At 46.6% G+C, this 22,500-nt stretch overlaps 2 protein-coding genes across 4 annotated transcripts in view; both read left to right on the top strand.

Annotated features, from left to right (window-relative positions):
- The first annotated feature begins 1,198 nt into the window (after positions 1 to 1,198).
- LOC146691415 (thrombospondin-type laminin G domain and EAR repeat-containing protein-like) lies at positions 1,199 to 21,576 on the top strand. 2 transcript variants are annotated; one of them, XM_085434832.1, is made up of 17 exons: positions 1,199 to 1,374; positions 1,476 to 1,714; positions 2,628 to 2,827; positions 4,426 to 4,490; positions 4,569 to 4,730; positions 4,856 to 5,088; positions 5,188 to 5,278; positions 5,352 to 5,505; positions 8,974 to 9,105; positions 9,567 to 9,684; positions 9,761 to 9,875; positions 10,688 to 10,871; positions 12,872 to 12,930; positions 13,705 to 13,881; positions 19,177 to 19,355; positions 20,132 to 20,233; positions 20,305 to 21,576. In XM_085434832.1, exons 3-17 carry the CDS (start codon positions 2,743 to 2,745, stop codon positions 20,456 to 20,458), a joined length of 2,010 nt encoding a protein of 669 aa, XP_085290958.1. In that variant the 5' UTR covers positions 1,199 to 1,374; positions 1,476 to 1,714; positions 2,628 to 2,742; the 3' UTR covers positions 20,459 to 21,576. The 2 variants fall into 2 exon arrangements, with proteins under 2 accessions (XP_085290958.1, XP_085290957.1); XM_085434831.1 differs by having other exon boundaries at positions 1,199 to 1,714.
- A 346-nt stretch (positions 21,577 to 21,922) lies between these two features.
- The window catches only part of rrp1 (ribosomal RNA processing 1), a 17,135-nt gene continuing 16,557 nt past the window's right edge, over positions 21,923 to 22,500 (top strand). For both annotated transcript variants that reach the window (XM_085434830.1, XM_085434829.1), the window contains exon 1: positions 21,923 to 22,500. This exon is cut by the window's right edge and continues 87 nt beyond it. The gene's annotated coding sequence lies outside the window, so the exon portion shown is untranslated.

Here is a 22,500-nt window from a genome sequence, read left to right as displayed (position 1 = left end):
CAGGATTTTCACTGGAAACGACTGGCCAGAACCATGAGACTGAGCAATAATGATGGAGGTGAATATAATCTCTAATAATCTCTGTTTATTTTGATCATACCTGTGTACTTTTGGCATTGAATGCAGTACTTTTGTGTGTGTGTGTGTGTGTGTGTGTGTGTGTGTGTGTGTGTGTGCAGCCTCAGGTCTGATGGCACCTGATTTCAGGGAGTGGGTCAGACAGGCAAGGGGCGGAGCCCTGGCTCACCTGGGAAATTCCTGTGCTGTGAAGAGCTGAGGGCGAGCCGCAGACTTGAGATCAGTCACTTCTTCTTCTCTTCCTCCTCCTCCTCTCAGGCAGCACGTGTGCAGGAACCTCACATCATATGAAACATGGACCGAACTCTGCAGCTGATCGTTCATATTTACAGTTTCAGTGTAGGAAGGAATAATCAAACTTTATTAGTACAACACCTGACTGACAAGCCCAAACCCAGACTGCTGCACAGCACGAGACACACAAAATAATAAGAATTCAATATGACATCATTTTTAGAGCCGCACCAAATTCATGGAGAGCTCAGATTATTATTTGCTGCTCTGTTAGTTTCAGCTCGTCACAGACGATACATGAGACAACAGAAACACCCTTTAACCTTACATCATTTGTCCACCAGAGAGCGCTCTGCATCTTCCATGTTTATGTTTGAAACGTCACAAACAGCAAACAGCTGATCCGACCTGGGCAGAGGGTAAAAACGAGGAACGAGAAGGACGAAAAGAGTGACAAATATCGGCCGAAATGTCTGAATATTGGCTTTTAAATCACTGAATATCAGTATCGCTGTTAAAAATCTGATATCGGTCGGGCTTATCAGTTTAACACAGACTGACTGTATATAAAAGATGGACTAGCACAGCGTGCGGTCACCCATTGGCTGGTCTGATCAGCGTCATGGTCGCCGACAGGAAGTGATCATATCTGATCACCGAGGCAGCGAAATGTGTCAGCTGCTCTGACCAGTAATACGTGAACTAACCTGCAGCAGCAACGTGCAGAAACCTCAGGTGGACTCTGTCCAGCTTTGTCTGTCAGGTTTGTCTTCAGGTGAGTTCAAGTGTGTCACAGGTAAAGAGGAGGCAGCCGCCCCTCCCTCCCTCTCGCTCCTCAGCCCCTCCCAGTCTTTTTTATTTAAATGTGGGGCGAGCGAGGCCAGCTCACGTGCAGGTAAATTCTCTCTCTCCTCAGTCATACTCACCTGAAGCTGAAAATCATCTCCAGTCGCTGCACAGACAGCAGCCTCAGAGGAAGGAAAGGAGAAACTGTGGAGGACTTAAAGAAGAGGAAACGTGGTGAGGGAGGAGGAGACGACAGGTGGAGGTCTGCACCTGAAGGTGGAGACACGCTGAAGATCATCAGGTTCATCTCAGACACTGAGAACACTTTTAAAGGTGGACTGATGATGAGCCTGGTTGTGTTTTTGGTTTCTCTGAAGAACAGATAAATGTCCAGCAAAGACGAAGAGGACGGTTTAAGGACGGCCGACAGGTAGAGCAGAGACTGTACGTCTGTGAGGTCACAGCACGCCAGACCTCCCCACTCTGAGCTCCTCTCACCGCCTCTTCTTACCTGTGCTCAAGTCAGAGGTCTCCTCGCATGTCCTGAAACCTCTTCACAGACTAGGACTGGAGCTGGACCTCAGGAGGCTGGTTAAACCTCTGACCTCTGACCCAGGTTTGCTCAGATATGACGTCACTGTGCATCAAAGCTTTTGCATCTTTGTTTTCCTCTCACAGATTCTCATGTGATTCAAATGTGGGCCAGACGCTCATGTTAGCAGGTTAGTGTTCAGGAGACGAGCTTCGTTACACGACGGGGAGAAACGAAACGAGTTCACATGATTTTATCTTTAGCAGCTGTTCTTATCTTTGGCTCATCGTTTAATCGTTTTGTGATCAATGTGACCGCGTCAAGTGTTGATAGTGCAGTCTGATGGTAAAATTACACAGTGTGATATTTCTCAGCCACAGGTTTGCACGTTACTCAAGTTTTGTATGTTCAGCATCATTTATTAAACCAGTTTAAACCAGTCTGTAGTGCTGTGAAAATCCCACCTGGTGCAGGTGTAACATGGAGAGTCCCACCAAGGGTCCTTCTGCCGTAACCACAGAAATGATTTTAAACAGGCAGTTAACTAAAAGTTAACTGAAAATGACAGATAAGAAACAAAGTGAAATGTAATGTAATGTGAAAGTACGGCTGACAGTCAAAAACTGCTGAACCATTAAGGCCACAAATTAAATGTTTCACTATGTCTACCACAGCAAATATGGCTGGCAGTTAAAATGACTGTTAGATATACAGCTGCAATACCTCAAATATGAATAAAGAGAATAAATTATTAGCTAAAAATAAAGCTAGCAGTTTTATTTCAGGACGATCAGCTTTAAACTGAAAGCTGAGCTGTAGTTACAGATAAAGAGACAGTTTGCTGGTTTGAAGCCAGGTTATGTGAACACAAATGAACTTGGTGGCGTTCATGAAGAATTGGCGAGACGGCCGTCTGGGTTCTCCGGGTGGAAATGTTGGACACGCCGCTGTAAGGAACCAAATCTGAGACGTTTGTCGTGTTGCTCTTTGACCACAGACGCTGAAGAAACACCGCCCAGGAGATCCTCAGGCCAACTGGAGAATGACGTTGAGAGACGCAGGACAGGAAGCGGGTCCGTGAGCGGGAGTCAAACTGTTCACAGCGCACAGGCATGATGTTTTCGTGTCACTTCCTGCTGCTCACCTGGGTGCTGCTCACCGCCAGAGTCCAGAGCCACAGCTGGAGACCCTGTACAGGTACGAGGAGATACAGAGTGCTGGTTTCAGCTCTAAAGGGACGGTCACATGTTTCAGGAGGTCAGATTCATTTCTGAAGAACAAAACACAAAATCTGCACAAAAATAAGAGAGACTTTTTCTTGTGAGACTGGATAAATAAAGGTTTGAGCTTGTTTTTTATATATTACTACTGACAGACATTGTGCTGAAAGCTTTGTTGTATCCTAACAGGAAGTTTTAATTCATGACTTGCTTGTTCAAGTTGTTCTGTTGTGCTGAAGATCCTGGACAGGCCCCCAAACACATCCAGTCACCAGACTGGTGTGGGGTTAGGAGGGTCGCGTAACGATGGAAAACATGAGGATAACGTTTGTTCCGTTGTCACAGTTTAAACCGACCCCTGGTCCTCTCTATCACGTGTTTCTGGGCATTATTCAGTGGAGCTTCCAGTTGAGGAACTTTCAGGTGTTCCCACCTGTCTTTCTGTTCTGGTTAAAGAGCTGAGTACACAGCTTTACTTCATGTTTCCTTTTGATGACATTACTGTTGATCTTTCTCTTTGCTACAAGCTGATTTATTCCGGCAACTGAAACTGCGTTTGGCTCCTGGGCTTTGTGAGCAGCCTTCCTGAGGTTGAGTATTGTGAACTCTGACCCCTGAGGTGTGTCCTGTCGCTGACTTCACTGATGCCAAATGTCAGAGAAGGCTTTGCAGCTCCGACTCTGACGTCTCGCTGTGTTTCAGACGCTTTCGCTGCTTTGTTCTTCTGTGTTTTCAGTCTTTGAAATGTGAGATCTGTTTCTGTACATGTCGTCCCCTCCCTCCATTCATCCTCCATTCATCCTCCATTCATCTTACATTGATCCTCAAGCGCAACAAAACACACAGACGGCCTCAGAGGAGCTTAAAGGGGAATTCCAGCTGAAAACTAACGTTGACCTGATGCTGTCTCTGCTCCCTCAGCCGCTGTCTAACACTGATTTTTAATGTTTTAATGATTTACTCGAGCCTCATCAGAGTCAGAGCAGAAATCTGTGACTGCTCGGCAGGAAGCTGAAAAGCTTGAGCTTTTTTTTAAGATCAGGTCTGAGGTTTCAGACGTAGAAACGTCCGTCTCTGAGGGGATAAAAATAAACTGATCTGAGATCATTTACATGTCATCGCTGATACAGATTAACTGCAGATACACTTATCAGTCAGAGCTGGAGGAAATGAGCTCTGAGCTGATAAACTCGCCTCACTAGCCGCTGCTTTCATGAAAATCAGCTTTCAGGGATCTGAAATTAGCAGCAGGAGATAAACTGTCTAACCTGGATCGCTGCTTATGTGTCCCTGCGGTGATTTAAATCGAGCTACATACAGCTGGTTCAGTGTAACTCTGCGGTGGAAATCGGGCTCCAGTAAACCATGCTTTGTTTTCACTAAAGTTTCGGTGGGGTCAGTGGCGTTAGGGTTACACTCATAGAGTCCGATGATGGTCTGCTTGGTGGCGTTTCACTGCTGGGGCTGCAGGAGAGGTTAGCAGAACAACAGGAAGCAGATTTACGGTTCAGAAAATCTAAATTATTAATAACTTATTTGATTTATTTCACCCCGTCTCTGCTCTCTCCCCCTCAGACCTGCTGCCTCTTGACCTGTTGTCCAAAGCCCTGCCCCCCCCAGGACATGCCACGCCCACTCAGGTAAGACACAGGATAGCATGAAGGTATGAACATTTATGATGGTAGCTACCCCTAATATTTCATCCGCTACCCCTCCAGGTGCGGATGGTTCAGTCCAAAGGTTCCAGAGGTCTCCGATTGGCCAGCGCCGTGGCAGCACCTCTGAATTTCCCCGCCTCCCAGATCTTCACCAACTGTTACTACTTTCCCTCTGAGTTCTCATTGGTTGCCACGGTGAAGATTCAGACACTGAGACAGAAGGTGATGCAGCGGAATGGAGCTGGATCTGGTCCAGTCTGGTCCAGTTTGGATGAGTCTGGCCCAGTTCAGCCCACTCTGGACGAGTTTGTTCCAGTCCAATGTGTTCTTTCTCTCTCTGCTTCCAGACAAATGAATACATCTTCTCTGTGGTGAGGGAGGGATCTGATTCGCTGTTGCTGGGGTTACGAGTGTCTGAGAACCGCCTCCACTTCTTGACCACATCCCCTGGCCCTGGTGGGCGGAGCCGAATGACTTTTAAGGACGTTGGATTAGACAATAACCGCTGGCACACAGTGGTGCTGGCTGTCACCGGGCCGTACGCCACGCTGACTGTTGACTGTGGACTTCCTCTGGAGCTGTGAGAGCTGACACCACATAGACCAATAGAGACCAATAGAGACCAGTAGAGACCAGTAGAGATCCACTTCATGGCATTAAGTGGTTTCTTGTCCCCCAGTAAACAGGTCCAGTCCTTCCCCAGCCATCTGAGCACCAGAGGGTCCCGGTTCTTCGTCGGCAGCAGGGGGCGGTGGAGGGGGCGCTTCTCCGTGAGTCTCTGATCAGGGTCAGATCAGCCAACTGTCCGTCCTGCTGGTTCTCACCGCTCTGTCTCTTCTTCAGGGTTTACTGCGGCAGCTGGTGCTGCTACCCGGTTCGGACGCCACGCCCAGACTGTGTCCCTCCCCCGACCCCGCTCTGACTGAGCTGTCCATCCCTCAGGTCCTGAAGACCACCCCCTTCCAGCCGGACCAGCAGGGACCAGTTTACACCTATGGTGAGGAGACAAACCTGCCACAGCACAGCGCCCCCTGCAGTTTGGGAGAGAGCTGTACAGGCTCCTTTTCAGCTGCTAGTGCTGCAAGGCTGATAAAAAAAGCATCGACGAGTGTGTTTGGAGTGACAGTGTGTTCATAATCAGCCACAGTAAAAACACTTTCAGCTGCTCCAGCTGACAGATGTGTTTCATTCACCAACAACATCCACACCAGCAGGTTTGTGAGAGGACGCATGAAAAGCAGAGTTTCACCTCACTCACCTCTTCACGTCTATATTTTGCACGTTTCCTGACTCAAAGTTCTATTCCGACTGTTAGTAGGTGCTGTATTCAGTGCCTGGATGCTGTGGTGGAGTCAGTAGTGACAGTCTCACAGGTGAAGAGATCTTTGTTTCACTTTTTTCCACTTTAAGTGTTTACTTAACCGGCTGGTTAGGGTTAGACTAAAAGCTCCTCTTAGGCTGAACAAAAGGCTGTGGTTTGGATGAAAACCGCAGCATGGCCCTGCACACCTCTAACCTTTGTGTGGAAAAACACTGAGCTGGGGGTGACTGACTCATCAGGCTCGCTGCCAAAGCGAGGATCCGAGGACTTCCTCCACCCCTGCGAGTGTTTGGTCCGTGAACCCGGCACTGTGATGGTCTCAGTGATCGAGTAACCTGAAGCATGAAAACACCTGTGACTGACAGCTCTGCAGCTACTGTGTGTGTGTGTGTGTGTGTGTTTCTGTGTGTGTGTGTGTGTGTGTGTGTGTGTGTGTGTGTGTGTGTGTGTGTGTGTGTGTGTGTGTGTGTGTGCGCTACCTGCAGACTCAGCCTCTCTCCTGCTGTTTGATGTGTGTTTCCATGACAGCGTGAGGTCAGACAGAAGCTGATTCACACAGGTGTGTTTGTGTTACTGTGTCACAGTCAGTGGAAGGAGCAGCTTATCCTACCTCTGTGCCACCAACAAACACCACTGTCCATCCATCCACCCATCTATCCATCCATCCATCTATTCATCCATCCATCCATCCATCATCCATCCATCATCCATCCATCCACCCATCCATCCATCATCCATCCATCCACCCATCTAGCCATCCATCCATCTATTCATCCATCCATCCATCCATCCATCCATCATCCATCCATCCATCCATCCACCCACCCATCTATTCATCCATCCATCCATCCATGCATCCATCCATCCACCCACCCATCTATTCATCCATCCATCCATGCATCCATGCATCCATCCACCCACCCATCCATCCAGCCAGCCAGCCATCCAGCCATCCATGCACCCACCCACCCACCCATCTATTCATCCATCCATCCATCCATCCATGCATCCATCCATCCATCCACCCACCCATCTATTCATCCATCCATCCATCCATGCATCCATGCATCCATCCATCCACCCACCCATCTATTCATCCATCCATCCATCCACCCACCCATCTATTCATCCATCCATCCATCCATCCATCCATCCATCCATCCATCCATCATCCATCCATCATCCATCCATCCATCCATCCATCCATCCATCCATCCATCCACCCACCCATCTATTGACATATCCATCCATCATCATCCATCCATCCATCATCCATCCATCCATCCATCCATCCATCCACCCACCCACCCACCCATCCATCCACCCACCCATCTATTCATCCTTTCATCATCCATCCCTCCATCCATCCATCCATCATCATCATCCATCCATCCATCCATCCATCCATCCATCCACCCATCCATCATCCATCCATCCATCCATCATCCATCCATCCATCCATCCATCCATCCATCCATATTCCATCCATCCATCCATCATCATCCATCCATCCACCCACCTATCCATCCATCCATCCATCCATCCATCCATCCGTTCACCCACCCATCTATTCATCCATTCATCATCATCCATCCATATTCCATCCATCATCCATCCATCCATCCATCCATCCATATTCCATCCATCCATCCATCCATCCATCCATCCATCCATCCATCCATCCATCCATCATCATCCATCCACCCACCCATCTATTCATCCATCCATCCATCCATCCGTTCACCCACCCATCTATTCATCCATCCATCATCATCCATCCATATTCCATCCATCCATCCATCCATCCACTCACCCATCCATCCATCCATCCATCATCATCATCCATCCATCCACCCTTCCATCCATCCATCCATCCATGCTCAGAGTTAATAAAGTTCAGCTGATTGAAGACTCGGTGCTGAACCCTTCAGTCATCCTGACTCTTTATGAGTCACAGTTTATATAAACCTGTGTCAGCTCTGTCTGTGGTGTGTTTGATTTACATACCTGAGCGCACCACACAAACAGCAGCTGCCTCGTTTCAACACTCAGAGTCTCTGCTTCCAGAGAAAAGCAGAAGACAACACAGCAGAGCTCCTGTTTTAGAGTCAGGCTCTATCTGAGCACGTCTGCATCATTTGTGGTAACGTGGTGGCAGTTTGATCTGGATCTGGCTGCCCCTCAGGTGAAGACGTCTGATGTATCATGGAGGACTCATCTCTTGTGGTTAAATGGAAACTCCCACTAGGTTTATATCTGGGACTCTCCACCATTTGACCTTAGAACTGAAGAAGCTTCTCGGATGAGAGGTGAAACGTCTTCAAGCAACCTAAAGAAGTCCAGACGCTTTTCTTTGCAAGCTCCTTTGACTACGATGACCTGGATGACTGAGAACCTTCACAGACATGTTAAATGGAAACCTTCACTTCATTACCTGCGTGTTCATCTGCCGAGCACAGACTGAAGCAGCTGCTAACAGGAACACAGGCACGTGTTTCCAGCCGAGCCCTCCACATCCAGCTTTGCTGCAGAGAAACATGCTAGCGAATGATCAGGGGTCCTGTTTACCCCCCACCATGTTTCACTGTAGGGCTCTAGCCCTGCAGTTCCTCTAACATCCAGCAGAGGCAGCAGTGAGTCAGTCCCCATAGACTCCCATGTTAAAGCTTCACCAGAAATAAACAGACTGGTCTCTGTGGATCGTTTCTCCTTCATAACACCTGTACAGGGAGGATGTTTTTATAACTCACCTGTTTAAAGTTTGCATTATTAGGGGCGTGGCCTCTGGACGTGTTTGTGCTGTTGGAGCTCTTTGGGTTATATTTGATGTGCGCTCTCTGCTACATGTTTGTTTCATTGAAAAAATGTTTGTAAGTTTTTACTGTGACTGCGGCTCAGAGGGAGCCTGATGGTTTCAGTCAGGTAGACGACAGTGAGGTCCTGAACAACAGGAATAAGTAGGAAACTGTGAATCTGCCATCCTTTGGTACTTCAGCGATTTTTTAAGTTTGCTTTGGTTTAAGCCAATAAAATGATCGTGTGCTGTTATGAAGTGTTAAACATAGGAGCTTATTATCAGGAGCTCACATGTCCTCGGTTCCCATGACGCTCCTCAGGTGTAACCCTCGCTCTGTCCTGTTTCAGAGGCCGAAGCCAGAGTGACTGTGGGAGATCGTCCTCCCTGCTCGAGGCCGGAGCAGGGCCAGCTGTGGTTCAATGCTCAGGGGAAGGGTCTGTTCATCTGTGACGGGCTGAGCTGGAGGACGCTGCTGCAGAGTGAGTCTGGACGTACACAGGAAGTACCTCTCACACCTCAGACATGTCAGGGTCATGTGACTAAAACACATTATATTAGGAGGGTGATTTTACTCTGTGTTAGGAGGTGCTCGTTTTATTGCATAAATCTTTACATCACAAACGTTGTTTTAAATAGACATGATGCCAAATCTGTATGTAAGAAATTAGAAATGATGATTTTAAACGGTTCAGGTTTTTAAAAAAGCTCCTCTGGAACCAAACCAGAAAGGAACACATTGTTATGATTTTAGAGGATCTGGTATAATATTAACTTGTCTGCTGTAAAGAGAAGAGTAAACTTTTCCTGAGTTGCTGTTGCGGGTGGAGCAGAGTGTAGGAGGGTTCATGTGAACGTAGCGCTGGGATGGGGCTGGTTTGACGATGATGCCATGTGCCTGCGACGTGTCTGTCCATGTAAGCTGTATCACCTGTTTGTGCAGGTAAGCAGCGTCTGGATTACGTGGAGGACTACCAGGACCTGTACACCCGCTCAGAGACCCTGGACGTCGAGGTCTTCTCCATCCCGTCTGAGGGCCTGTTCATGGCTGCAGCCAACAAGTAATAACACGGCAGCAGAAACAGCTGTGGACAAGTCTCTGTCCTCTCAGTCTAACCCTCATGTCTCCCCTGGCAGGGACTCTCGGTCCGGCTCAGGTATCTACAGGTGGACCAACGCCTCCTTCCAGCTCTACCAGAACATCAGCACTCAGGAGGCTCGATCCTGGAAACACTTCACCATCGACAACAAGGTGAGCGCCTCCAACATGGACGAGGAGTACAAGGAGCTCAGCACAAAGCTGTGGGCTTAGCTCCACCCACGGCCTACGAGCAGCCAGCACCGTGCTGCTGTGACTGATGCACGACACGAGCTCCCACTGTCACTGCGACAGTCACGGATCGTTGTATGTTCTGTGTGTCGTGTGTTTTGTATAGATGAGCGTCAGCTGACGACGTAAACATGCTGACAACAGAGAGAAGTTATAGCTAATCGCTAACTGTCCTTCTGTTGGCTGTTACCATAGAAACTAAATGTCTTTGTGCCATCATGCGATTTATTGTTGGATAAAATCAATACTGTCTCACATCACACTCGTGTGCGGTCCTTGGCGTGGACGTCGGTGGACGAAGCAGCTTGTTTCTGTCACAGACAGAAAACACAAAGTGCCATCAGGCCAGAGGGATCAGATCTAATCAAGCGAAACAGGCAGAACATTTAAAACATGATTAATAAATCCGGTGGTGCAGCTGAGAGTCGTGGAGTGGATGGAGCTCAGAGGGCGGAGGACAGGAGGACAAACAGATCTGAGGCTGATTCTCTTTGAACCCTTGTGTGCACATTGTGTTGGCCTTGTTTGCACAGTGTGTGACACACACACACAGCTGTGTGCAGGTATTCAGTCCTGTTAACTCAGAGAAGTGTGTAAAGGAACAGTCTCTGCAGAGGTCAGAGGTCACTGCAGCGCACACAGACTTCTGTGAGTCGTCGTTCAGTGAAAGCTGAGCAGGGCCGCTCGGCGCTGTGATGTTAAACCAAATCCATCTCCGTGTTTCTGTCCTTCAGATTTTTCTCGTGGTGGCGGCAAACTTCAGAGAGGCGGGGTCTGAGCGGTCTGTCATCTATCAGTGGCATCGGCGGCGGCGGCGTTTCGTCCATTATCAGACTCTGGAGACTCACACTGCCCAGGACTGGGAGGCCTTTCGCATTCACAACCACAGCTTCCTGGTCGTGGCCAATCACAGACGAGGTAAACAGGAAGTGGACTGTAATGCAGTCTTTTTCATTTTAAATGAATGGATCACTGCAGCTGCTGGGGCATCACACAAAACCAGGATAAGAGCTCATTGTTGTCTCCACAGGAGAACATCATCAGGCCACGAGTTAATCAAAATTTAAAAATAATAAATGGAGAGTGGCGTCGGCTCTTTGTGCCCCGAGATGTCCCTCTCCTGCAGTCTGTGAGGCCAACGAAGCATTTCATGCATAAAAATGCTGCAAACAGAACCTTTAATAAAACTTTTCTTTTTATTTCCAGATCAAAGATGAACTTTCAGGATCAAACGTTCCTGATCGGCAGTATTTATTCGTTCAATTTGATTTTCCTTCATGTTCAGGGTATTTTCCGCAGTGAAGGAAGTATCTGAGTTTAACGAGTCTCTGCAGCGGGATGAGGAGCTCCAGAGCAGCCGGTCGTTTCTGATGGGTTTAAAGGTTAAAACGAGGCTTTTTGATGATGGAGATACGAGGTTTCCACCTGACCAAACAGGAGCTTTGAAGAGCTCGTATCTCCTCGTCAGTGTAAACACTTCAAACACATTCATGTGTGCACTTCCTGTAAAGATAAAACACTCCTGAGGCTGAGGCTGTGCAGGTGTACTGTGGTTAGATCACACACCTCTGTGCGCCGTCTCTCTGTGTGAGCTCGTGTTTATTCTGAATGATGGTGAAGTCACAGCGCACCGGCCGAAATCACCTCAGCACCAACACGTTCGATATAAATGGGCCAACTTTGATTTTCTGTCCTCTTTATCTGCTAAATACATGAAACGAGCAAAAACTGGCAGATTATGAAGGGACTTTTGTGCCGGGTAAATAATTAGCTGCTAGCAGGCTGTGAAAACTCAGACGGGATATTTTAAAGATTCATTAATGGTTCAAACCTCAAACTTCTGCATTTACAAGAATATTTTAATGTCTTTATTCAAAAACAGGTCGTCTGCAGTCGTGTCTCCAACCAAACTATCCAAACTTACTCAAATACATTTGTGTTGTAGAAAAAAGTCAACTCAGATGAAATGATTTTGAATGAGACTTTATTCGAGTCACAGGTCTGAACATCACCGCCATGACTGTTTTAACCATTTAGGAATTTCTTTCCTTCATTTTCACAGAACTCAAACTGTAACTGGACAAACCAGGATCACTAAACACGTGGATTATTTTCACTTCATGGATGCTAATCCCTCTCACAAACGTGCATCCAGGAAACCTCCGGTCTGCATGCAGAGAACTTTAAAGTGGGCAGGTTTAGGCCTGCAGGTACCTCCATGAGTACTGACACACACCCTTCAGATAGCATCAACGACAAACTTTAATATGGCAATGTCTGTGCACGACTCAGCTTTTAACACGTGGAAAACAAACAGTGACAGAGCTCTGAGAGCTCCATACCGAGGGTGAAGATTAGAAACTCGTCTCAACCGTAAACCAAACAGTTTGGTCAAACATGTTATTTGTCCGTCGTCATCTCTACTTGTTAGTCTGTGGGTAAAATACCTGAAACAGAAACTGAATGAGGTTGTGTCTTTGCACCAAGCACAGTCCAAACCATCAGTCTGTTCTATCACAGCCACAGTGATTCGCAGACCTGTGTTTTTCTGAGCATTTGGTAGCTGGACGGTCCTGCAGATCAGAGTCCATCATCTTAGTCACTCTGAAAAGAAATTAGCCAAGGTTGCTCCTGAAGATAATCTGGTGTTGGTCAGGTACAAAAAACAAATAGAGACTCAGTTCCAGGGTTTTGTAGAGATGTAATCAGATTACATGAAGGTGTGAGATGCAGCTGACGGTGATTCCCTTTTGTTGAGGCTAATCTCCGTGGAGATTTCATGTGATGGGTTTTGTGTTTCTCGTTGTTAGACGACTCGTTCTTCTAAGCTGGATGCACTTCTCTGGCTTTACTCTGTGATCATATGGACGAGAACTGAAGTGTCGAAATCATGTCAATGTGTCCCTGTGTGTCCTCAGAAAGAGACTCCAACCACAACATCCACAGTGTGATCTACAGGTGGAACCCCGACACAAAGGTGCTGCTGTTCAGTCACAACATGAGATCTTCTCCTGTCCTTTATAGATAAGATAAGATAAGATAAGATAACCTTTATTAGTCCCACACGTGGGAAATTTGTTTTGTCACAGCAGGAAGTGGACAGTGCAAAAGTTATGAGGCAAAAATTAGAATACAATAAGAATAAATACAGTACACAGCTGTACAGAATAGAATAAAATGATATACTATATACAGTAGAATAAAATAAAATAAATATACAATAAGATAAAAATAGAATACAAATACAAATACTATATACAACTGAGTAAAAATACAACGATGACAGAAAGGATTATTGCACTTAGTATTATTGCATATGTGTGGATGTGTGTGCTTGATCAGTTAAAGTCTTTATTATGGAGTCTGACAGCAGTGGGGAGGAAAGACCTGCGAAATCTCTCCGTCCCACACCGTGGGTGCCGCAGTCTCCCACTGAAGGAGCTGCTCAGTGCTGTCACAGTCTGCTGCATGGGGTGGGAGATGTTGTCCAACAGGGATGACAGCTTAGCCGCCGTTCTCCTGTCACTCACCACCTCCACTGGGTCCAGAGGGCATCCTAGAACAGAGCTGGCCCTTCGGATCACCCTGTTCAGTCTCTTCCTGTCCCCAGCAGAGATGCTGCCGCCCCAGCAGACCACGCCATAAAAGATAGCAGAAGCCACCACAGAGTCATAGAAGGTCTTCAGGAGATGCTCCTGATCGTCTCTGTCCTCGTGTTTTCGGTCCTAACCCGTCCCTCCTGTCTCTGCAGCTATTTGAGGTGAACCAGACTCTGCTGACGTCCGGAGCCTACGACTGGGAGTTCTTTACTGTGGGGCCGTACCACTTTTTGGTGGTGGCCAACACCTTTGACGGTCGAACCACCATCATCAGCTCCACCATCTACGTCTGGCTGGATGGTTCTTTCCAGACCTTCCAGAGCATCCAGGTCAGTGTTTGCCTGTCTTTCAGGGTCTCCCCACCGTCGGCTTTCGTAAACCTTTTACCTTCCTGGTCTGAAATGTTACACCAAAGAGGAAGTGCACTAACGTTTAATGGCCAGCAGGGGGCGACTCCTCTGGTTGTCTGTGAGTGTCCTGCTCAGCTGACTCGAGCTCAGTGAATGTTTCCCTCATGTTTCAGCTGTAAATGAAACATGAAGCTCATTTTGGAAACTATCGTCCAGTTACAGTCACAGAGGACAGCAACATAGGGTTTGGTCATTGGTGAGTTATTAGCCAATGAGAATGCAGCATCGGTCAGTTTCCGAGTCAGATCTACTGCACACCAGGGACCTCTGGTTTTAAACACGGTGACAGCAATAACGTTCAGTTTGTGGCTTCGCAGCATGACCTCACTAACCAGCGGTGATGTCACATCCTTCTTTTATATACAGTTAGTTTCCTAGCACTGATGCAGCGACCAGTGGGTGACTGTAGATGACTGACAGTGAAAGCATGTTCACAAAGCAGGCTGGACTCAGCTGTGAGGCTCGTGGTTGGTTAAACCCTCCTCCAGAGACGTTTCCTGAACATGAAGTCATCTGTACTCAGTAATCTGCCTGCTTGTTGACCTTGGCTGTTTGCATCATTAATAAAACCGACGCGTTCGCTCGTCCTGCTGTTCATCAGCTCTGGTCACGTGCAGCACGTCTTTAAGCTCAGGTGTGTCAGCTGAGGATCAGGGCGTTTTCACAGAGTAATCCAAACCAGCAGCAGATTAATTAATCTGTTTGCATTAGCCTAACCACAGCTCTGCAGCTAACCACCGTGGTGTGTCATCTTTACTATCTCGCTAACTTCCTGCTAACATGGATGTTGAACATTATTGTAACAGCTGTGAGAACAGCCCCACCGATCTCTTTATTCTCAACTCCCAGGATTCGAGTAAATGCACCGATTACTAAGATTGAGTTGATAAATCTGCAGGACCTGTCAGCAGGTCAAAGTGATGAACATGAGAGACATAGATTTGATTGATTATGGAGATTATCAGTATAACTGTAGATTGTTTTATTTGATTGAATTACAGACAAGAACATTTAAAAATGAGACTTTATTTTTATTATTTTTATTTCTATTTTTAATGGAGCAGGAAGTCCTGAGATGCTGCGTCTCCTGTCTGGCAGACCTGGACACGTGACAGACGTAGCTTCTTCGCACATGAATGATTTATGACAAACATTTCAGAAGAAAGATATTTTTTCTCATATCTATTAAGTTCTGTCACATAATGATCTTTTTCATTGATGAATTAAACTTTTTTTATTATCTGGGATCGTTTAATCATCCTACATATTGAAACTCAGCGATATGAGCCAAACTTTAAAGGATTATTTTATTGTGACACTGAACTCGCGGACAGTGAAACATGTCCGCTCACATTTATTCTCACAGGATTGTTTCATCTTGTGCGTCCTCTTCAGAGGATGAACTCGGGACAGAGCCCCCCTCAGGATGTTTTTAGCTGGGGCGGTGCTGCTTACCTGTCCAGGTGAGTCCTGGCAGATGTCAGAGCAGACATGACAATGAGGATGTTGTCAGTGAGTCACATGATAACAGCAGCGGCGTGACGCTGCCCGACCGCAAATCACAGGCTGGTAAAAATACCACGCTGACTCACAGCTTCAGGGAAACACCTCGCTCTCAGCCGGGCTCTGATTGATGCAGGTGTGCCTCTGCAGGTAAACGCTGTTTTCCAGCCACACTTGATATTTCTGTGTTTTTGCCCCTTAATTTCTGAGCTTCAGTGTTTTTTTTGGTCGTCGTTGATCCTGGATCACAGGAGCACGTTGCAGGTTGTTTGGATCGTCCTCACCTCGCTTACTCTGGATTATGGTGGATGTATCCATTGTGACATCACGCTCTCTGAAGCCTCCGTTTTAGCCTCATTTAGCAGTTTTTTGGAAAAATTTACCATATTTGGAAGAGTGTGAGTAATCAGCTAACATCCAATCAAAATGCTCAAATTTCTCTCACCAAACTGCCGCTCCGCCTTCCTGGACGGTCTGTTAGTACAGCCATGTTACTGGTCACATGATGTCAACACGGTGCAGAGGTCCAGTTCAGGTGAAGCTAGCAGCTACAGCCGCCTGTGTCGCCATCCACCGGTCAGTCAAACAGGCCCCGCCCCTAATATCTGCAGGGTCTTGGAGCTTCAGTGTTGTTAGCGTGATCTCAGGTTCACCTGGAGCTGACTTACTCTCACACCTACCTGCTGCCATTACTCTCGACCCCGCTCTGAGTTGTTTTAGCTCCTCCTCCCCAGAACCCGTCGCATCATTCGCTCCTGCAGTGACAACAACCAAAGATAACGGTCTTATTAAAGTCAGTGTATGGGGTTTCAGGGTGAAGGTGGTGATGATGATGAGCGCTGTGTACCTGCAGCCTGGCAAACAGCGATGCCTGCACAGACGCAGCTGCTTGTTTAAAACATTAATGTGGTGACAGATGTGCACATGAAAGCAGGTCATAAAAATCATCTTACGCTGATGAAAATATGTTTTTCAGTCTGTTGATGTCAAAGATGAAACAGGAAACCAGAGCAGTGTAATTAATGCGTGTGTGCGAGGGGGTTTCCAGCTGCGCTGAAGAAGACTTTTATTGCTTCTGAAAACCACAAAAACATGTTAAAGCATCATGAAACCACCTGAACCTGTAATTCAGCTGCTGACAGCCGGCACAGCACGCATTAAACTGCTCAGACATCAACACGACTAATGGAGCCGCAAATAGCTCCAATCAGACCCAGCCAGACCTCGCCAGTTCCCCCTGCAGGCTGCACGAGCCGCTGCACACAGGCAGCACGAAGCAGAGCGTTTCATATTCTCACAGTAACGTATAAAGCACTGAATTATGACTTCATTTAAAAGCTGCCTCCTTAGTTCATTGTGATGTGTCAGTGAATCCCAAAGTCCACCAGACGCTCCCCGGGCCCGGCCTGAGATGGGCTTCCTGTGAAGGGTGGCTGGCCTCGCCCTTAGAGAGGGAGGGGCTCAGAGTTAAGCCGCTGCTCCTTCACATCGAAAGCAGTCAGTCGAGGTGGTTTGAGCATCTGACAAGGATGCCTCCTGGGTGAGGCCCCGGGGCAGACCCAGGACACGCTGGAGAGATTATATCTCTTGGCTGGCCTGGGAACGTCGTGGTGTTCCCTGGCACAAGCTGGAGGAGGTGGCTGGGGAGAGGGAGGTCTGGGCTTCTCTGCTTGGGCTGCTGCCGTGGATAAGTGGAAGAAAATGGATGGATCAGTGTGTACAGTGAGCCCAACGCTCACAAGCAGTGATGGAGTCGTTACTCTATTCAAAGTAATAGATTACACAGTGCTCATTGGGGTTTTAAATGATAGAAGGCTCATCCTCGCAGTCAGACGAGTTCTTCTTTCCCACATACGTCTGACATTCATGCAGACACACTTGTTCACCCACCCGAGTGGAGGCAGCAGGGATGAAAACACCTACTTTCAACTGATGCTTTTCCCTGTGACTGATCCTGGTCACACTTACTGCACATGAGCTGGAATCTTCATCTAACCCTAACAGCTGTGTGCGCTAAGCTTCTTTGCAGTGCAGATCTTCCTCTTCTCCTCCTGCCCAGCAGCTTCATCATCCTCGTCCCGTATATCCACTCTTCCTCCTCTGCACGTGTCCAAACCGCCTCAGCCTCTGACTCTCAGCTGTTCCTCTGATGGACTCATTTCTCATCCTAATGACGTGAGCTGTGTGTTCACACTGTCACCAGTTAACATTATAAATCTGAGGCTGTCACACATCCCTCTCCTGCCGAGGACACAGACCCTGTTTCCTTTACCGTTTAAGCAGAGGGAGTGAAAACCAGCCCAGTCCGATCACACAGGGATCCAGGTAGACACGGAGGCCATGATGCTCCGGTTACCTCCTGACAATCAGGCAGCTGGGTCTGCTTGCACTCAGCTTTAGCATCACTCTGGTTGTCTGTGAAGGTTCTCAGTCATCCAGGTCATCGTAGTCAAAGGAGCTTGCAAAGAAAAGCGTCTGGACTTCTTTAAGTTACTTGAAGACGTTTCACCTCTCATCCGAGAAGCTTCTTCAGTTCTAAGGTCAAATGGTGGAGAGTCCCAGATATAAACCTAGTGGGAGTTTCCCCCCACAGAGGGACAAAAGGACCCCTGATGATCCTCTAATCGCCTGAGCCAAGGTGGGAAACTGGGCGTGGGTCCCAATCAGCCAGAGTTTCGGGTGAGTTCATTGTGAAACCTGGCCCCACCTTATCATGTGATTTCCTGAGATCAGATGGTCCAGGATGTGAGTGGGCGTTAAGGCGTCTGGGAAGGATCTCAAAACTGGATTATAGATGGCAGAGAGGTGGTGTCGTAAACCCCGCCTCTGTTCAAAGATGGTCGCTCACAGTGGACATAGATGCTTCTTTCACTCCTCTTTCAAACCATCTGTCCTCTCTGTCCAAAATGTGAACATTGGCATCCTCGAAAGAGTGACCTTTGACCTTAAGATGCAGATGGACTGCTGAGTCTTGTCCTGTGGAGGTGGCTCTTCTGTGTTGTGCCATGCGCTTGTGAAGTGGTTGTTTGGTCTCTCCGATGTAGAGGTCTGGGCATTCCTCGCTGCACTGTACAGCAAACACCACATTGTTAAGTCTGTGTTTTGGCGTTTTGTCTTTCGGGTGAACCAGTTTGTGTCTGAGTGTGTTGCTGGGTCTGAAATGCACCGGGATGTTGTGCTTGGAGAAAACTCTCCTGAGTTTCTCTGATACACCGGCTACATAGGGGATGACAATGTTGTTGCGTCTGTCCTTCTTATCCTCCCTCGCTGGTGTCTGGTCTTCTTTTCTGTGCCTCTTTGCTGACTTTAAGAACGCCCATTTAGGATAGCCGCACGTTTTGAGTGCTTCCTTTACATATGTGTGTTCCTTCTTTTTCCCTTCAGGCTTAGAGGGAACATGTTCTGCCCGGTGGTGTAGGGTCCTAATTACTCCAAGTTTGTGTTCCAGAGGGTGATGGGAGTCACTCTGGTTCTTGCTTGTTGTTTTCCATCTCCTCTGGCTTCCCTGAGTTTTGAAAACAGAGCGTGTTGTGGTTGTTTTCTCCAAGTTTAGCCAATCAGCATCCACCATGCCAAGGAGAAGTTCTTCTTTCTCCACTAAAAGCAGCGTTGAAGGGACTCCTGCAGTCAAAGCCCCTCCCACCAAGTGTAGGATTATCAGAGGGTTACCCTTCGTACCCTGGTTCTCTGAGTGTCCCCTTCTTTCCGCAGACAGTCGGAGCGACAGACTGGGAGCCGTTTCAGATCGACGGCAGGTTTTTCCTCGCCGTCGCCAACAGTCAGAAGATCCCTGATCGTGGCACGAGTGTCTACAGCATCAACTCCACCGTGTACGAACTGAACGCGCTCACACAGACCTTCATCCGCTTCCAGGACATCCTCACACACAGGTGAGCGTCACACCTGGGCTCATTTAACATGTCTTCAGATACACTTCCTGCTTTTACCTGCAGATTAAAGGAGCAGCACGAAGATTAAAGGATGAATAACATTTATTTCAAAGTCACTGTGGAAACGTTGCTGATCATTAAAAGGAAGCCATCAGCACCGAGAGGCCTGATGTTTGTTTAAGGTTTCATTTGGAATTTTATTCATTCGTTTGAGATCTTTTACATTTTATTAAAAAACACATTTTAATAACTTTTCAACATTTTGTTCATAGTATTTTATATCTTTATTAAATTATTTATATTTGCATTATTCGTTCTTTTTTATTATCACTTTTTGATGATTTTGTTAGTTTTGAATTTTTGGATTTTTTATTTTATTTTATATTTATTTATTATTCCATAAATATTCGTAAATATTATGAACATAATTTTTTAATACATATTATTATATTTATATTAATTCATGTGCACATGTGTGTTCATTTATATTTATTATACTTCATAATATTTTGTGAGGATATTGATGACCTTTCTTTTCCACTTTATTTTTTTATTGTTTTTGAACTATAACAGTCATTTTTTGGACATTTTTGAGGATTTCTAAGCTTAGCTGTAGAAACATGTTATCTTTTTTTTCTTTGTTTTTCGGGACTTTCTTCAGTTAATTTAAGACCTGAAAACGTAAATATATTTTAAAGAAGAGGTTCATTGTAAAAATCCCAGAAACAGCTGCTCTTCACAGTGTGTCGTCTTGTTCTCCTCCTTCGTGTGTTCAGTGCGCTGGACTGGGAGTTTTTCACCATCGGAGATGAAAAGTTCCTGGTGGTGGCGAACTCTCACGACGGCGGCTCGTACTCTTTGAACAGCGTTGTCTACAGGTGCGTAAGTGCTCATCTGCTCAGGTGTGACGTGTTTCCTGAGCTCAGGTGACCTCTGTGTGTGATTTTAGGTGGCAGGGTTACGAGGGCTTCGTTCCTGTCCACAGCCTGCCCACGTTCGGCTGCAGAGACTGGGAGGACTTCAGCACGGACGAAGGCTCCTTCCTCATCTACTCCAGCGCCAAGTCCAGGCTCAGCAAGGTGTTCAAACTGAGGAACTACTGAGTGAAACCATCCTGGAGAGACTCCTCTGAGGTCATGTGATCATTCAGTGGACTGAACTTCCTGTGAGCTGAATCCTGAGTTCATCCCGAGGAGAACATCATTTAAATCCAGCGATGAAAACCCCAAAGATTAAAGATCCATTTATGCTGTTTGGACATCGAGTCACATTAAGCTCTGCTGACGAGGACAGTGCCTCTCTGACCCTGTATGAGCCATAAACCTCAGAAATGAATCATCAGATGACTCAAAAATGAAAGTTGTCCAGTTTTAAGTCAGCTGATTACACTCAGAGAACCTCCCGTTTCCCTGAATCATGGACGTGAACATATCACTGAGACAATGAAACTTAAAAACAGACAGGTCTCAGCCTTCTTCAGATTTTCCACCAAGTGCTCAATAAGCACTCTAAACAAAAGAGCATCATTCACCCGGATACACGAATATCTCCTCCTAAAGGAAAACACCAACGCTGAGAGATCTCGGAGCGCTTACTGAAAAACCTCCAGTGACTCCTGCAGCTGAAACACATCTCAGCACCGTGTCGTCTGCATAAAGGCGCCTTTAACCGGAAACATGTTCTCACAATGTTAATTATACAAAAACATATATACAAAAATGAAACGAGGCCTGAGATGGGACCCTGCGGGTTCCCTCAGAGACTCTGAGGGAACCCGTTTCATGTCACTGGGTTCAGTCGATCATCAGACAGAGCGGCACGCCGCTGCTTCCTGTCCCGCCCGTCTGCGTCTCTGGTCTGTCGGTGGACAGACGTCAGAGACAGTTATCGTAGGAGGTGGAGGTCCAGATGTCCGTCCCATCAGCTCTCCACATGTTCAAGTGTTTTTCTCTGCTTTGTTCAGCAGTTTGTTTTTACACGTGTGGTTCATTCAGTCTTCACGTTTCATTAATAAATATGATGTTTTCTGACACTCTGGGCATTTTTTACTCTATTTATTACATTTGTTCATATTTGTGGATATTTTTTTCTGACAGTTTTTTCACTGAAAATATTTTGCATGTTTGTGTTTTGAAATGTAATTTCCAGTTATTTATGTTTTAGCTCATTTGCTGATTGATGTATAAATTACACATTGAATAAATTCTTTTAAAAAGCTGAATATTTTCATTTATATGAAGGTGAGAAGCTCGACGCAGAGACGGATATTTCCTCTTTATCTGCTGAGCTGAAATGCCAGCTTAAAGGGTCATTCCGCTTCATTTCAGCTAGCTGTGTTTCCCTTTACCTGGACTTGCTTCGTTTTTCTTCCATATTTCCAGTCATGTGTTTCCTGTTCCTGTGGGAGATGTTCTGATTAAACATGACCCAAGTTTGTAATAATGACCTCGTTGTATGTACAATAATCCTGTGAGCCCAGAGCTCGGGCTGCTGGAAACACGGGATGGATCTGGATGATATAATAGAAAGGAGGAAGACCCGCCCCTGCTGTTCAAACCTAAAGGAGAAGCTAAATCAGCCAGTTTACGACGGACGATGAAGTGAGGGGTTGACCCTGCGCTGAGGCCAGAATCAGAGAAAGAAGGATTATTCTGAGAATCAAAAACCAGGACCAATCGTCACTTCTACTGCAATAGAGTACAAGTAAAGTACTTTAGTTTTTGTTGTCTTCCAAGGTTTAGTTACTTAAATTAAGCTTGTTTATACGGATCGGGATGGCCAGCAGTAGATGGGTGATTAAAACCATCAACAGCTGCAGCATTAAAGTGATATGCACATCAATAAATCAACAATATCATCATTCATATATGTATGTGATGTTCATATAAATGACGAAACCAGTTTCTGTGACGAGCTCAGAAGATAACAGGAAACTCCGTCACGCGTGATTTATTCTGCATCGGGACGGTCTCACAGGTTCAAAGGTCACAGAGGTTAAGCACAAGTTTATGTTTACATATGTTTTGTCTGTGTTGATGTTTTAGTACTTGTTCTTTTTAATATACAGTATTTAAATATCAATCTTCAGTCGACAGTTTTCGAGTCTTGCCGACGCTTCCTGTTGTTGTCAGTGTCTTCTGTTCAT

The sequence above is a fragment of the Copadichromis virginalis genome, linkage group LG16 (genome assembly GCF_057382275.1).
Source record: "Copadichromis virginalis isolate Kocher_CV1m ecotype Utaka linkage group LG16, C_Virginalis_male_GT1.1, whole genome shotgun sequence".
NCBI classification, from domain to species: domain Eukaryota; kingdom Metazoa; phylum Chordata; class Actinopteri; order Cichliformes; family Cichlidae; genus Copadichromis; species Copadichromis virginalis.
The sequence above is the reverse complement of the archived record's forward strand: the minus strand, read 5'-3'. Positions and strand labels throughout refer to the sequence as shown.

What these genes read in the sequence shown, in the direction of transcription:
- LOC146691415 (XM_085434832.1), top strand. Translation starts at nt 2,743, where the DNA reads ATGATGTTTTCGTGTCACTTCCTGCTGCTCACCTGGGTGCTGCTCACC. An exon ending in CTGGAGGACGCTGCTGCAGA is followed by an intron (nt 9,106 to 9,566) that starts GTGAGTCTGGAC and finishes CTGTTTGTGCAG; the next exon opens with GTAAGCAGCGTCTGGATTAC. An exon ending in AGACCTTCCAGAGCATCCAG is followed by an intron (nt 13,882 to 19,176) that starts GTCAGTGTTTGC and finishes TTCTTTCCGCAG; the next exon opens with ACAGTCGGAGCGACAGACTG.